General features: G+C 40.6%; 2 protein-coding genes across 2 annotated transcripts; one reads left to right on the top strand and one right to left on the bottom strand.

The window, feature by feature from the left end:
* Positions 1–1,063: 1,063 nt before the first annotated feature.
* Positions 1,064–16,732, bottom strand: LOC129170971 (guanine nucleotide-binding protein G(o) subunit alpha-like). The gene is made up of 10 exons (XM_054759176.1): positions 15,677–16,732; positions 15,509–15,600; positions 14,322–14,414; positions 13,547–13,707; positions 10,977–11,105; positions 9,010–9,139; positions 8,846–8,917; positions 5,920–6,007; positions 3,333–4,665; positions 1,064–1,146 (listed from the first exon to the last, which is right to left on the bottom strand). The coding sequence occupies exons 1-9, from the start codon at positions 15,888–15,890 to the stop codon at positions 4,475–4,477; spliced, it is 1,170 nt and encodes a 389-aa protein (XP_054615151.1). The 5' UTR covers positions 15,891–16,732; the 3' UTR covers positions 1,064–1,146; positions 3,333–4,474.
* Positions 3,077–4,442, top strand: LOC129170972 (neuropeptide B-like). The gene is made up of 2 exons (XM_054759177.1): positions 3,077–3,536; positions 4,106–4,442. Exons 1-2 carry the CDS (start codon positions 3,321–3,323, stop codon positions 4,232–4,234), a joined length of 345 nt encoding a protein of 114 aa, XP_054615152.1. The 5' UTR covers positions 3,077–3,320; the 3' UTR covers positions 4,235–4,442.
* Positions 16,733–16,775: the final 43 nt, after the last annotated feature.

Here is a 16,775-nt window from a genome sequence, read left to right as displayed (position 1 = left end):
AAAAAAATAGACTGCGGAGGAGTGTATTCTGCTACAATTACCACTGCTAAAAAAGTTACTATACTTTAAAGATGATTTGGTAAAAAATACTGTTAACTAGTGATGTTACGCTCGAAGCAGACGCTCGAGACAAGTGTCGAGCGCTCGCGGCAGAAGTATCACAATCAATCGTCCCGATGTCTCGCTGGATCCGGTAGAACAGCTAGTGACGTCACGCTCGAAGCAGACGGCCGACAAGTATCGAGCGCTCGCGGCAACAAGTATCCCGATACGTTGTACCGATGTCTCGCTTCATTCAGTGGAAAATCACCTGGCCGCGGAAGCGAAGCGTTGTGACGTCACACGCGTGTCGGCCGTGACCGTCTACGTGTCACTCAGGTAGGGAGGGGTCGAGTCAGTCAATTTGGTTCAGTCAAACTCACAATGCTTATTACATTACGTCATATTGAGAACGAGAGAGAGTAAAGTGAAGTTAGATCAGATTACACATTACATTAATTTGCAATTGCACATAGTATAGGCATTCATTGACACACTATACACTGATTTATATAATACGCACACACACACACACGTTAGTTTTTGTGTCTGTCTGTCAGTCAGTTTTTGTGTTTGTCTGTCTGCCAGTTTGTATATTTGTTCATTTGTCTGTTTGTTTGTTTGTGTGAGAGTATTAAGTGTGTGAGTGATGGTGTCGTTGTAGAGAGTGAGGCCAAATAGGGAGAATGGAGGGAAGGCCAACTAACAGAGCCAGGTCATATGTGTGGGAGCACTTTGACCTTATTGCACCAAAAAGGGTCAAGTGTCAGATCTGTGCTCAAGAGTTGGCATTCACTAATAACACATCCTCAATGTTAAAGCACTTGCGCTCTAAACACCCCAAAACAACACCCAATCCAGCTGCTCCTACTGCTCCAGCTGCTTCTGGAGTAAGTAGACAAGGTAAGCCTATGGCAACTGTCGTGTATTTATATAGTATAATCAAAAGATAAAACAAAGCTTAAAATATAAAATATACATGACATTATATTATATCATAAGTTATATGTAAGTAACTATTTACATTGGTCACATTGTTTCAAGGACGACAGGCTGAGCTGGATGAGGCCTTGGGGGATATGATTGTGCAGGACTGCCAGCCATTTTCTGTGGTTGAGGATAAAGGATTTAGAGCATTTGAAATTCTGAAACTCTAGGGCAGCCATTTATCCCCATCTTGCAGAGTTGTCAAAGATTTATTTGCATATGCCTGCCACCGCTGTGCCATGTGAGAGAATATTCTCAAAAGCTGGAGAGGTCATTAGCAAAAAGAGGAACCGGCTGAAACCAAATGCTGCTGAGATGATTTTGTTTTTAAATAAAAATGTGTGAAACACCCAAATCCCCATCCCAGTGTCACTAGCATTCTATACACCTACCATCAATAGTTCCCTATTGCACAAGCATTTCCGTTTTTCATTTAAAAGTAACACAACAGCTTTTTTTTTGTTATCGTTTTTTTTTTTAATTCATCTGGGGGAAGAATAAAAAAATAATTATGTAACCACCATACCACCCACAGGTTTAGTTGTTCAGATGACACTTTGTCATTTGGTTATATGAAAGTTCAATATATTTTTGTCCAGCAGATGTCACCACACTGAATTGTGTCAAATGCCTCGAAGCACTGAACCATTTCAACACATTTGCTTCAGTGGTACAGAAAGCAGTGGTGAAGCAGTGTCGTGACTCACCACACTGATTCGTGGCAAATGCTTCATAACACTGAACCATTTCGACACATTGCTTCATATTGATTCACTGCTTCAGAAAGCTTCGGTTTCGCGGAAGGTAAAGTTAACAGTGTTAACTTTACCTTCCGCGTGTAAATAAATAATAATTAATTTTAGCAGATGTAAATGTCATGGGAGTCCTTGCGTGAGTACTGAGCCTGTTAGTCTTCTTATATTACAATATCTGCTGGAGGAACATACGCTCTGAGGCATCAATCAACTGCGATAACACACTTGTTTTGTTATACAGTAAAAAGGAAATTTAAGAAGTCACCACAAAACACGCCACACGTAAAACACTGCCGTCTAGTGATCACAACGAGATACAGCAGTTAATATTTCATTCAACTATGAAATCAAAAACAAAAGTTGTTGCCCCAGTGTTTTTTTTAATGGATGTGTTAATATGTCAAATTTGTGCAATGTTGATGAATGAAAAGACTGGTAGGGTATAGTTTTTATAATAGTGTCAACTTGCGCATTCACACGCTGCATGCTGACATTCCAGCGGTCCTCCCTGGCTGTATTATCGGCGACAGTGTTGCTTTTAGCAGTCCTAATCTTTTGGGAACTCCTCATAACGCTCCATAATAATTACGTACTCATTTTTCGTATCATTTCACTTTTCAGCGGAAGTAGAATACTATGACGTCAAACGCTCCCTTTCATGAGAACTCGCACTTAGCACAAAGCCCGAAAACCGGACTTGACAAATTAAGTTACTCGGGACCAAGTGAGTCTGATTGATGTTGAGTCGGATGTTAGGTTTTGTCGAGTTGCATCTTAAGCACAAGGCCTGGGTTTAAATCCAGGTTTCTGATTGCGCGTGTGGGGCCACTTTCGCCATATACCCCCATATATTGTGATTTTTGCACATTATGCTCTCTCTACAAGACAGTTTTAGAAAGTAGAAATATAATGACTATTGCTTAAAAAAATGCTGTACATTAAAGATGATTTGGTAACGAATACTGTTAAAAAGGCCTAACTTCACCTTTTGCGTGTATGTATATTTGCTTCTAGCTCCTCAGGCAGCAACTAGCTACAGGCTTAGTTAGCTAGCTAGTTCACTCACAGCTCATATAAGCCTGTAACGCCAAAACTGTGAAATGCGTGAGCCAATATATTTTTAAAATTTGTTAGTAAAATGTATTGTTAAACTGGTTGTGTCATTACCTCTTTTAAACAGGAATTATATATTTATATATTGTAGTGAGACTAAACTAATTACCTGGCGGCAGACGAGCGATCGTCCCAAAAAGTACAGCAATGCATTCTGGGACTTGTACCTGTACAAGACAATTTTAGCAAGTACAAATATAATTACTCGTAGTTTTGTATTCGGGTGCAGCGAGGGGTAAAATTGGGTGCCTGGAACCCTGAAAAGAGGGTCTACAGATGTACTTAGGTGTCATTTCTTTGCCGAGATGTGTGTAAATTGGCCTCTGTGGGACAGCGTGTACTGACGAAACATGGTCACGAGGGTTTATAAGGCGGCAAAAGTGGCGCAAGGAAGTTCACAAAGTCCTGAGCAGCGACAACGACGACATGCCGGCTAACCTTCTATTCCCCATAGCAGTGCTCTCTGCACTGGTGGTCCGCATCCCCACGGAGGCGTGGTACAAGCAGGTGGCCGGCCCAAGCTACTACTCGGTGGGCAGGGCGTCCGGCTTGCTGTCCGGTATCCGGAGGTCACCGTACGTCAGGAGAGCCGATATGGAGACGTCTGAAACAAAACCGCAGCGTTTCAACCTAAAGACAATGGTTTGTCCATGATTTCCCTTTTCCTCTTTTTTTATGATTTTACATTATTTTTTTTTACTTTTATTTTTTTTTACAATTTTGATACTGCATGTTTCAACATTGACATTAAAATATTACATAAAGCCACTATAGCTAATATAGTCATCAATTAACACAGGAGCACTCTGCTGTTTTTGAGGACCTACTGCAAAAAAAGCTAGTCAAAGATCCTCTATATGCTAAACCACACTGTGGCTTTCAGGATATATTGCAAAAATGCTAGACAAAGATTCTCAATCTGACAGGAGTGTTCTACTGTAAAATAAATAAATAAATAAATCCTCATTAAACATCCTTGATACGAGTATGCTTCAGCCTTTTTAGGAAATTGAGATGTTAGAAGTCGTGGGCTGCTCTAATGTCATTCCCAGGGGGCATCAGTTTAACAGCCCTGTACTTCGTTAGTGATTTATTTGTTAAACGTTTGTGATGGCGAAACAATGTGTTATTTGCCAGAGTATGTCTGTATACCAGATAAGAGCATGAGTAAATGTTATTGTGAATGATTTATTGTATTACCCATGAAACAGGCCATCTGTATTAGAGACGTCACACCGAACCTGCAGAGTTGTGAACTCTTCCCTGGCGACAAGGCAGCACTCAAGTGCAAAGCGGACATCTTCCTTTCTCTGGATTTGTCAGACTGTGAAGACTACTGAGCAGCATAAGTCAACCATATATTTTTTGTGTCTTGTGTTTTTTTATGTTTCAATTTTGTGCTGCAGACAAATAAATCCTATGGGGAAACAGGTGACCCCTGTCCTATGTTTGATCAAACAAGCTCAATACATGAGAGAAAACGTCCAAACCTCTTTCTAGTGAAATTTTCCGATGGTGATTCTGAAATAAATGTTTTATTTAAAATGATTGAAAACATAGCAGTTGAACTTATTTAAAAATCAGAGTAGCTGAGCAGCTGCAAGGTTCTGCCTAATGATCTGGTCGATGAGCATCTGAAAGACCACCCGGACGCTGGCGGTGTCCGTGGCCGTGGTGTAGTGGTGGAACACGGGCCGATCAACTCTGCCGTTGCAGGCTGAGAACGTGGCAGTGATGTGCTGAGCTGCGGCGTCCACGTCGGCATCCGATCCTGGGTTGAGGTGTGGATAAGTGAGACAGGGAAAATGAAAATGCACACACGCCTCCAGTCATGACATACATGAACTACTAAAACGACAGCAACTACAAGAGCATGACTCATTCATTCATTACTGTGGTCATGTCACCAAACCACGTTAATCCTATTTGACGTGAAAAATAAAATTGGAAAAACATTTATTGCGTTAGATGTGTGCTCGAATGTTAGTCATCCCTCGCCTTTTGCGTCTTCGCTATTCGTTTTTCAAAAATGTATTAATAAATCATGTTTCGTGGTTGAATACAGCTTATTAGTCAGGAAATATGCATATTTAAGCAAATGTTACGTATACATATGCCTTCTATACAAATACAAGGCATTTATAGACGCTATTCGTATTATTTGCTATATGTAGTATTCCATACTGGTCACTTGGTGTCAGCGATGTTACTGTAATGTTGGGTGATACACAAGCACCACATTTGATGGACGGACCAACCGGCTTTTATTGTAAGTTTGAATGATCTCACAAAAATAATCCCTAATAACATTTCCGAATAAAAACACTACAGCTACTGTTACTGCATTCCCCACACTAAGCTGAAACTCAACTGAGAACCGCAGACACTTCACTTCCTGTCCAGCTGAAAGCAGTTCCCCTAGAGAACACATTTATAGTAACACAAGCTCGAGTCTTAAATGACCCATTTACTCTTGTCTATTATGTCTACTATCTTGGGTAATAGGAGTGTAAGGGTGACTATAGGGGTGTTATTTCATGTCTAATGTTAAAAAACATATTTAGAAGGTTGTAAACAGGCTTTCTATGGGCAAACTATAAAAATATTACGTTTACAAGATGGAATTTGCTTTGCGGAAGTTCACTTACCACGGTTAGGTCTGCAAAAAAATTAACCGAAATAAACGAGGGATTATAGCATACAGTTCCTTTTTTTTTTTTTTTTTTTTACAATTTTGGAACTAAAACCAGCCTCTGGAGACTGGAGTAGAAGTAGAAAGTGACGTTGCCTTGGGAACCATTCCACCCAGAACTATTTTTTGTTGCATATCTATATATTTGAGATATTATGCCTGCTCATTGTGGAGCAGGATTTTGCTCGACGGATTCATGACGCCAACCGAGGTTCCTCTGAAAGTGCCGGAATAAGCCCAAGAATAACCTGACATTCCAAATGTTACTGCAAAGTTAAACATGAAACATGCCATTTTTGTTCACCACAGTGAGCAAGGTCTCTCAAAGTGTACCTTTAAAACTGGCCATGTATAGTCTCAGGTGTCTTCCAGAATGGAGGATCTTCTCCTGGAAAAGGTCTGTTTTGTTCATGAACAGAATCTGAGAGGTGGAAGGTGGAAAAAAAGAAGCAACGCTGCGTGGAACGAGCAAAATGAATACGCATTCTGAGGGAGAAAAATACGTAGGTGGAGACTGAAACTCCGAGCTAAACCTTCTCAGGTTGAAATGCACAAAATAATTCTTGAGAAATATGCATGTGAAGTCAACCTCATGTCAGCACAGCCTGGAGAAGGCCGCTCCATTCACTTGTCTGGCCATACTATTGCTGCATGTTATCTGAAGCTGTGTTTGACACATCTCGGTTAGTATAACGTTCGCCCAACAAAACAGACCCATCAATCACTTGAAAAGGCTGCGTGGCAACAGTCGGTCCTACAAACCCGCCCGTGGACTCTGACAGACGAGGAGCGAGTCACTCTCACTTGCGTAAATTGTTTGACAAATGTTCATTTGTGGGCAAAACTCATCTCTCCCGTGGGGGGGGCACAGGAAGCGCTGCCAGCCAGCACACTTAACCAGAAATCACCTGCTCTCAGCTGCAAATTAAACACATCAGATGCAATCACGACCCCAATCAGGAACCAACAAGCATTACAATAATTTGGAGGGTTACGAACAATTGCACACAAAAGGATTCTTACGTGGGCAATTGCGGGCCAGATGGTGCCAGGTCATGTTTCTCCCTTTCCAATAGGTTTTCTATATTTACTGTATTTTCCGCAGCGTAATTCACAGTTTGGCTGGTGTGACTTTTAGTCAGGTACGACTTGTATATCAAAATACTGTATATGTATAATTTAACATGTTCTGCCTTTAAGACAAAGTGGGGTGGTGGTCGGTTTTTTGTGACACCTAGAGGCTGCACTAATTCATTGAGTTGCGTTCCTGCTTTGGAGACTGCGTCGTGCAACTATGATAGGATACCAGAGTGGACTGAGATATGCTGATTTTTATACAGCAGTGTTTAATTAGAACACTACTTATGTGTAGCTTGGAGGTTGTAGCTGCCGCATCAGCCACGGACTAAATACACACGTATGATTTTCACTCATTTGTGAATACAAATGAAGTTTTAGCGTGAAAATACGGATGTTTGATACATTTCTACACACCCGGATGGGTCCAGGTGTCATGCCACGTGTTTTATATTTATTAAACAGGTAATTTTTTTATCGTATCCGTATGGAGTCGTCCCTCGCTACATTGTGGTTCACCTTTCACGACCTTGCTGTTTTGCAGATTTCTTTTAGTGCAATTTTGCATAATATTTTTTTTACGGCTTATGAATGCGCATTGTGTTGTGCGTCCTGATTGGCTAAGAGACTGTAGACCATTGTCAGACTCTTCTGTGCCGTGTCTCCTGTTGTGTTCGCTCGCTAGCAGTGTGGCTCTGAAGTGCTGCATATTTGCAAGTTTTCTCCCCGACAAAACCCACAGTGTCGACGAAACGGCACTTGCGGTCGCACCCAAGAGGAAAAAGGAGGATGCTAACCATCACACACAAAGTTGGACTCGTGGACCTGCTGAAGGAAGGTAGAAGTTACGGAATCAATCTTGGGTTGGTTACTTAAAAGGAGGAGGAAAACAGCATAAGGACCACAGCAGCAATACGTTTTAACAAGGATGCAAAAACGCTACCAGGACGAAGAGGCACGGTCAGAGGAACTATGAAACACGTGAGTCACTATTCATCATTTCTTATGTGTCCAACCTTTTAGGCTGATCATTCAAATTCAAAGGAATCTTTGAAATGAGAAAATGTTAATGCTGAGAAAAGTGTATAAAGTGTATGGTGGGGGCTTTTACAGCCTTAAAACATAATTGGAAAAATTAAAGCTGAATACTTTGCGGATTTTGCCTATTACAGCTTATTTTTAGAACCTAACCCCCACGATAAACGAGGGACCACTGTACTTATTTCTGCTTCTGTAGCTTTGTTTGTGTCAATATTGACACCTCTCCTTGTCATCTTTTGTATATTGAATGTTGTTAGGAGTGGCACCATGGCACTCGGTTTAAAAAAAATAAATAAATAACCTCACTGATGATAGCTCCATCATAAATGTCGCTAAAAGGGCCTTTCATCCCAACAGATGTGCAAAAATCACCAGAGACGCACACGGATTTTCAAATCCGCAGACAGACCACACAGCCCGTAGGGAGAAAATCGAGATGCAAATTATTTCCTGTGTGCATGCAGGAAAGCCTTGCACGCAGCCAGGTCACAAGGGCAAGGCAAAGGAGGAGAGCAGGACTTCTGCATGTGTCGCAAGTTTAAAAGTAGATTGTGTACATTGCCCGGACACGGCAGCGGCTCCCCCTGTAGCGGGCGACTCCTCCAGCTGTACACTCTGGCTCTCCCGACGTCCATGGACGCACGGCGGCTGCTTACATAGCGTATCCGACATGAACGCACCTTACCCGGCCATGACCAGCGGCTCTTCCCGTTGTACACTGGTGCTCCTTGTCACGATAGCCATAACAAGCCAGCGCGCCCATCTTGCAATCTGAGCGAGTGGGCTGCACAAGCCTCGTATGATGCCCACACACGTACGCCCCCAGTGAATGAAACATACAACAGCCTTACACGAAGCGCACCTAGCACGCGGCAAAGCTACCAGCAGAGGGCGAGCAGCAAGCATGTGGGTGTTACGAATCACTTGCAACCCCTCTGATACCCTACCTCCTCTACATGCTGGCCACAACCAACACATTTCCCAAAAATAAGTTGGAATGTAAGGCCCGCTCCAGTGCGACCTGCACTACTCGTCAAAAGTTTAGGGACCCTTTCTCATTCAATAACATGATAAAGTGCCCTCAGCCTCTAGTTTGTCACTCATACAGCCTTGACTGACATGTGCCCATTGGCCAACCTACCACTGAGGTGCTCTTGAAGACGGGGTTGCCGCAGACTGATGTGAAAAAGGCAAGGCTTTCCTGCAGCCGGTTCTTAGAAGTTTCCAGAAGAAAAAAAACGTGAGCGCTGCAGGTAAGTTGGTGCTCAACAGTTGACTCGTGGTGGTATCTTTATTACAACGTACCACTGTTGGCTCTTCGGGGAGCGACGTATCGTAACTGCTCAGGGCCACAAGGAACAGCACGACCTGGATGCAGTCAAAACAGCCCAGCCATTTCCTCCTCTCGCTCCGCTGCCCGCCAACATCGTACAAGCTGTTAAGACATTCATTAGCGTATCAGTGAGTGGCGTGCCACACTTTGAAATGGCACAGAAATACAACAGGAACTATGTAACCATTTCAAATAATATTCTCTAAAGTAGCGAGCAACAATTTGTTCATATTTGAAAATAAATCAGCAAATATGCGGGGGAGCAAATGTGGAACAGCAAAGCAGCGGGGGTCCACTTTACCTCGGCTCATTCCAGACCACAGCATCGTTAATAAGCCAAATTCCATGTCAGCAACAATAAACTACTTCCTAAGATGCCTAATGGTGTTAATGTTGCTACTTTTTACAACCAAACTTGCCTTCTCTGGCAACGTGGCTGAATAACTGATAACACAAGACATGTCGCACGTAGCAAACCCAAGGGCCATGGTGACACAGGTAATGACTTTCCATTCGGCTCAAAGCATCTCCAGGTGTGTGTGATTGCAACGGGGCGCTTATCCAGAGGGTCGAGCGTCAGCTAGGAAAGAATAAAGAGCCTCAGAACTGACATGTGACATCAGCAGTTTGTCACAGAGAACTCAAAAGCAGCAGTCCAAAAAGGTGTCCCCTTCAGTGTGAACCATGTGAACATTGTCAAATGTTCCATGATTGTACATTCTGCCTCCATTTGGCTGCTTTACACTAAAGTTACTGTTTATCCATGACCTCCCTTGGACTGGAGCTTGGCAAAACAAAACTAACTTGTAGACAGAGGGTGTCCAAACCTTTTCCAGCGAGGGACACATGGTGAAAAATAGAAGGATGCAACTTTAATATTTTGCATATGCTAAGAAGTTATATAAGCATTTCAAGAAAAAAACAGCATCTCAGCTTTGTGTTAAAAGGTGAAAAGCCATATTAGTAGTATCAGTTTGCCTCTTACACCCCCCTCCCCCAATTTATTTTCTAAATATTTCAACTTTCTTCTTAAATCATGTAAGTAAATTGCCTTTGTTATTAGGACTTTATTCCCACAATATTTTGACTTTAGTCCCATAATATAACTTTTTCCCCAACCTAATCTTTCAAAAATGCCAATGTTATTTTGGTTTGTCATATTACGACTTTCACAAAATAACCAACATTTCAACTCTATGCTACTAAAATAGTATTTTTCCCTCATATTACGAGTTTACTCTAGTAAAATTGCAACTTTTTCTCTCATTATTTTGACTATTATCGTAAAATTACAGCTATTTTTTCCCCAATTTCTGCTGCTGTTTTTAAAAAATATATTTATTTTCCAACTATTTAAACTTTTCCCATATTTTAACTTTTTCTTCATAACTTTTTCCCACAACCTAATTTCCCCAAAATTACAACTTTATTCATTTTATGTTTCTTTTTTTTTTAAAGTCATTTTCCTTTTATTTCAATTTTATGCTACAAAAATGACGTTTTTCTTCATATTATGTTATACTTAAAATGACAACCTTTTCTTGTTGGATTAGAACTTTTTCTCTTTATATTTTGACTTTATTTTATAAAATTGTTGCTAATTTTTCAATTTTTGCTGTAATTTTTATTTTTAAGTTTCTCTTTAAATGTGTAACTGTCCCACAAAGAAAAACAGCCGTGGGCCTCAAATGGCCCTAGGATGCACTTTGCGGACACCCCTGCTGTAGCCTACTGCAATGCATTCATTTCAGGTTGTACGTTTGTCTAAGTGGAGATTGGCAACCATTCCAGGGTGTGGAGTGACTCTCGCCCACTGCCAGCTGGGATAATCCTAATGAGGATAGGCGGAATAGAAAATAGATGGCTGGATTCTCCTGCTACAACAGCAGCAAACCTTCAATAAGTATCAAAAATTGAAGCCACCTTCTTATAGCCTTACCGGAATATAACATCATTAACTTGGAACTGCGTCTCCATGATTCCGCAGGTCCTTACTCTCACACGGAGAACGTCTCTCTCAGTGGGGACGTAGTTGGGAGCGATGATTCGACTCATGTTCTCGAAGAAGCTGAGCAGAGAAAGCATCACATGCTCAAAGATGAGTGGCGAAAACACAGAGACAAGAACCTTTGACATACTTTCCTGCGGTGTTTAAAAAAATTTAAATACTGTCATCCCTCGTTTATCGCGATTCATCTGTTCTCGACCCGATCGTGGTAAGTGAATTTCCCCAAAGTAAGATTCCTTGTTTATAAATGGAATATGTTCGTAGTTTGAGCATAGATAACCTTTTTACGACCCAAATATGGTTTTTAACATTAGAGGCCTCTAAACATGAAACAACACCCCTATAGTCATCTTAAAAATCACATTACCCATACAGCAGACATAATATAGACTCACACGTTAGCATTGTTTCTTTTTTACTTCCTGTTCTGTACAGTACTTCCTTCAACATAACATTACTGACACCTAGTGACCAGTGTAGAATACTACATAACATCTTTGAATGAGTCTTCTGAATGCCTTATATTTCTATTTTAGTGACAATTACACATTTTTATGCTTGGAAATGTTGAATATAGGTCAAAAATACACAATATTTGCTTAAACATGTTTTTGTTTTTACTTATTCAACCACAAAACAGCATGATTTAGTCATATATTTTGAAAAACTGAGTGAAGCCGTGAAATTGAAAGCACGAAGCAGTGAGGGTTGTATTGAATGTAATTGTGTGATAGTCTGAAATTTTTTTCCCATTACAATTATTTTGAAAAGATATTTTTGAACAACATCTTCTTCCTTGGTATGCAGAAATATTGCAATATATTATTTGTGCAAATAGAATTTGCACAAATAATGAAATGTATTTTTGTTGAAAAAGATGACATGCATGTGTTTTGAAGGCTATTTGTAAATAATAAAAGTGGGCCGCCACTAAATGACCATGAGGAAAATGAGTCCCAGGATGAGACCAGTTGCAGTTGATAGCCCCTGCTTTAGAGTAGTCTGTGTACAGCTTGTATTGTAGTGTAGATTAGCCATCTGCTGAAAATGACCGACATTATTGTCTGGCAACCCAAGTATTGTCCCTGGTTATATAGTTCTATATAACGTTATAGATAACAGTTATATATAATAGTCCTGCTTTGTTATTTCTATTCTCCAGTCATTAATATGAGATCTGACATAAATGAAATCAGAATCTTGTGGAAACGATGCCACAGCAAACGCGTGTTGTAATCGAAGCTAAAAGGTGGTCCAACACAATATATATACAGGTATGTGCATGTGTGTGTGTGTGTGTGTGAGAGAGAGCAAGAGAGACCTTTTTTTGGCCAGCCAGTGTACTGATGGCAGTCCACAGCAAAGCTAATGTCCCACATTTCATCTCGCACAAGAAGGTACACGCTCAGCTCCTTGTCAAGTCGAGGGTGTCACGACATAGTCGGGTGCAACAATTCCCAGGGGAGAAATTGTTGTGGAGACCCGCAGACTAAAGACGGCTAGTTGAGCTTCGTATCATCCTTCCAGTTCCAAAAATGAAAATGACACCTCATCACCGTCTGGGCACATGTAGAGTGGATATGGACCTCTAGTCGTGCAAAATAAATGGCTCATTATCCTTCTTAAATATGTTCTATTCTAATTCTACTGCAAGTCAAATACAAATACAAGGCAATCAGAAGCTGCATTCAAAGACACTGTGTTGATATGGAGTATTCTCTACTGGTCACTAGGTGTCAGTAATGTTGCTGTAATGTTGGGTGAGACACACAAGCACCAGACTTGATCTCCTGAACAACAGGCTTTTATTGCAGGCTGCTGTTACAGCTGTAACCCACGGCACACTAAAACTCAACTTTGAACCCCCGATGTCACTTCCTGTCCAACCCCCACTCAACTCTCCTACCACCGGAACACATTTACAGCACACACGAGCAAAAGTTTTGTCTTATTTTCTCTTATTATGTCTACTATATTAGGTAAGAACAGTAAGAAGAGCAGCAATGTTAAAAACTGCATTTAGAAGGTTGTAAACACGTTTTCTATGCTTTACCAAAACATTCCATTTATAAATAAGGACTACTAAATTCACTTATCATGGTCGACTCTGGAGCCAATTAACCGCGACAAACGAGGGATTACTGCATTACATTTTATGATTAATAAAGCATCTATTATGACCAATAAATGCATAATATATTGGATAATACACATAATCTCCATATTTTAGCTGTGGCAACTCATTGAACGGTAGAGCTCATTTTCGGGTGAATGCTGAGTATTTAGCAGGCACTTTCTCTTTAAACTGTCCCATAACCACCGGCTTTACAGATGCCAGGTTAATGATAGCCACTATGAGGTGTGGTCTAACCAACATCTCACCTTTGCAGGTAGTATTACAACCTGCGTGTATGGGAATGGCTTTTATACCAGCAATTTCACACCCGTCACCCCCTGACTTCCCAGTATTTGTACTGTAGCAACTTGGCTATCGTACTCACTAGAGTGCAGAGTCGTTCAGCTCAAACTCAAAACCTCTGGCTGCAGCCGCTCGGACCCCCAGGTCTGCCCAAAGTGCGCAGAAAGCGTGAGCCACAAAGGGAAGCAGCTCCTGGTCGTCCCCCAAACTCTGACTACAGGACAGGATGGAGCGGGCGTGAGCCTAAAAGCACAAAAAAAAATAAGAACTGTTGAGGACATCTGACGAAAAAAATAGGAGAGGTGCCTTACACTAATTATTACTAGTGTTAATAGTATCTACAACAACACATAAAGGCAGTGGTTGTGTTTGTATATTTTATTTTATATTGCTTACAATAGTCCCTTGTCACACCGTACTTCAAATTTCACGGCTGCACTCTTAGGCCCGCAAAATGAAGTAAAATACAAATATAAAGCATTCAGAAAACACATTCAAAGATGTTGTGATGATATGTAGTATTTTACATTGGCCACTAGGTGTCAGTAATGTTACACTGATGAGACAGTAGCCACCCCTGGAAGTACTGTACACAACAGGAACTGTTAAAACACTGAACTTTAGCAAACTGAATTTCCAAACATGCATTGTGCTTACAAATTTTCAGCAAAAAAGATTTTAATTCACAAAATTCAAATGCAAAAAATAAATTCAGTTGCCTTAAATTCAATGCATCAAAAAAGCTTTGGTAATAAAGAAACAAATGAACATTCATACACCCCAGAGCTAAAGGATGACATCTTGTGTTATAACAAGGGTACTGCAAGCAAACAGAAGCGCGTGAACTCAACACACACCTTGTTCTTTTTGCTCGCCAGGTTTATCCTCAGCGTCCCCATTCCCTGAAGGACAAACTTCATGGAGGTGAGAAGGTTGTCGAGGACGGCCGGCTGCCATGAGAAGTTGACACAGAAAGATGGAAACGTTAAGGTTGCATCCACATTTGTGGTTTGGTACTCTGAAGATGCTAGTTCCACGCTTTAGTGCAGTTTGTTTCACGCCGACACTGGTATTCATGTCATGGAAACAAAGGCTGCACTGTAAAGAACATCTGCATAAAGTAAGAACTTGATTAGAAAACTTTTGAGGGTTATTCTTAAATTCTGCTATATCTCACCAAAAGCTTCTTAAGCAGGGGTGTGGACCGGGGGTCATTGGCGGCCCACAGCACATTATAAAAATATGATTGAACAAGAAAACAACATAAAGTTTAAATATTAAAGGAAAAATATGCTTTTTTTAAGTTGCAATACATTTGTAATTTATAGAAGGTTAGGTTGGGGAAAAGTTATATGGGAATAAAGTCAAAATATCATGGGAAGTCATAATAAGTCATAATTATGACAAGAAAGTTCACTAGAAGAAAATTGAAAAATTTGGAAAATACGAAAAACAGCAGAAATGTCATTTTTTGTCACAAATATTAAGAGAAAAAGTCTTATTCCCATAAGAACAAAAGTTGCAATTTACAAGAATAAACTTGTAATGAGGAAAAATGTCATTTTAGTAGCATAGAGTTGAAATATTAAAGAAAATAACTTTTTTTTTAAGTTGTACTATTATGTGAAACAAAACAAAATAGAGTTGTGATTTTTGGAAAATTAAGTTGGGGAAAAAATTATATTATGGAAATAAAATCTAAATATTATGGAAATAAAGTCATAATATTCCAAAAAGAAAATGCACGCAGCGTATATACTTGGAGAAAAAGCAAAAACGCAAAAAATAGAGCAAAAACCAAAGTTCATACTAATAATACGCTTCTTTTCACAAAGCTGAGATGCAGGTTTTTCTTGAAATACACTATATAGAACTTCTTAGCATATTAGAAAACATCAAAGTGGCTCTGGCATCCTTTCAATTCTCAGTATGTGGCCCTTGATGGTACAAGTTTGGGCACCCCAACCAAACATGAAGAGTGTGAGCAAAATCTAAATGAAATTGAAAATGAAAATTTCAAAGATAGAGCGATATTTACATGCACCTTGAAGCTGATGAGCTCTTGTTTGGAGAAGCCATGACTGTGGATGATCTTGATCTGCTTGATGAGTGTGCTCTTTCCGCTCTCCGCAGCTCCTACAACAACCACAATAATAATACAACATTTTTCATAACATTGTCATACAGATACAACCCCCCCCCCCCAGCTTACCCAGCATAAGGATTTTGACGACGTTCATCTCCATCCTGGCCTGTTCAGAAAGGTCCTGCTCTATTTTGGAGCTCTGCAGTTTGGCCTTTTTGTCCTCCTCTGTGATGTCTTGCTGGAGGCACATTCCCACGCACACCTGATGGGGTATGTTTATACCACTGCTCATTCTAGTCTTTCTTTGTTTACAGCCGCCATGCTGACATTCATTGTACATTTTTGCATTAGTGGCTTAAACTGTGTTCATTAAATAAACGTTTATGACAACTAAAGCCACTAATACTGAACAGGTACTTTGGTTTAGCTTTGGCACGGTGATGTAACCCAAAGTACAACAATCGTGTAGCTTTTCAAGTCATAATTAACTTTAAAAAGAAAGTAATGAACTTAATTAAATCGTTTAGTACGTAAAATGTGTCCGTTAAATCAACTGTCAACTCAACTAATCCGATGAATTTGTAGCTACACCCTGTACTCTGATTTGGTGCAACCGGAAGTAACGAAAAGCCACGCGATTGGCTTTTCAAATCATAGGTCATTAAAAAAAAACATGAACGTAATTAACTTAGTGAAGTAGTTTACTACCTGCAGCGGGGGCGGCAGTATGTTCGCACAACAAAACATGGCTTTAATTTCGTTCTGGAATGCCGGAGTTTCCTTTGGTTTTGGAGCCAAACCGCAAACGCCTCCTCGACGAGGAATACCTCATTTGGTTAAATGGGGGCACGCGGGCACCACATTAAGTGCCGTAAAGAAAGTTGTGATGTTGCAAAAACAAATAGAATGCTGGCTCGGGAAACGCTCGAAGTAAAAAAATAATTTGTGTTTAAAGTAATTCAAGGCAGAGGTGGAAAGCTACGAATTAGATACTTTCGTTTTTTGCGTGCGGGTTTGTGTTTTTGAAACAGTCTTGTTTTCTTTTAGAGACTATAACTGTCATGATCTGTGTCGCTCTGCTGCCGCCTGTCTGCCTTGTCATTGTAGTGCATGCTGCCCGGCGGAGTTGGAGCTGGCGGCGCTCACACACCTGCAGCCAATTACCCACATCACCTTCTTAAACTGGAGGAAGGCAGCGAGTCAGCGCCAGATTGTTCCTCAGCAT

Source organism: Dunckerocampus dactyliophorus, chromosome 18 (genome assembly GCF_027744805.1).
Source record: "Dunckerocampus dactyliophorus isolate RoL2022-P2 chromosome 18, RoL_Ddac_1.1, whole genome shotgun sequence".
Taxonomy (NCBI): Eukaryota; Metazoa; Chordata; class Actinopteri; order Syngnathiformes; family Syngnathidae; genus Dunckerocampus; species Dunckerocampus dactyliophorus.
Note: the sequence above shows the minus strand (reverse complement) of the source record. Positions and strands in the feature narration are given on the sequence as shown.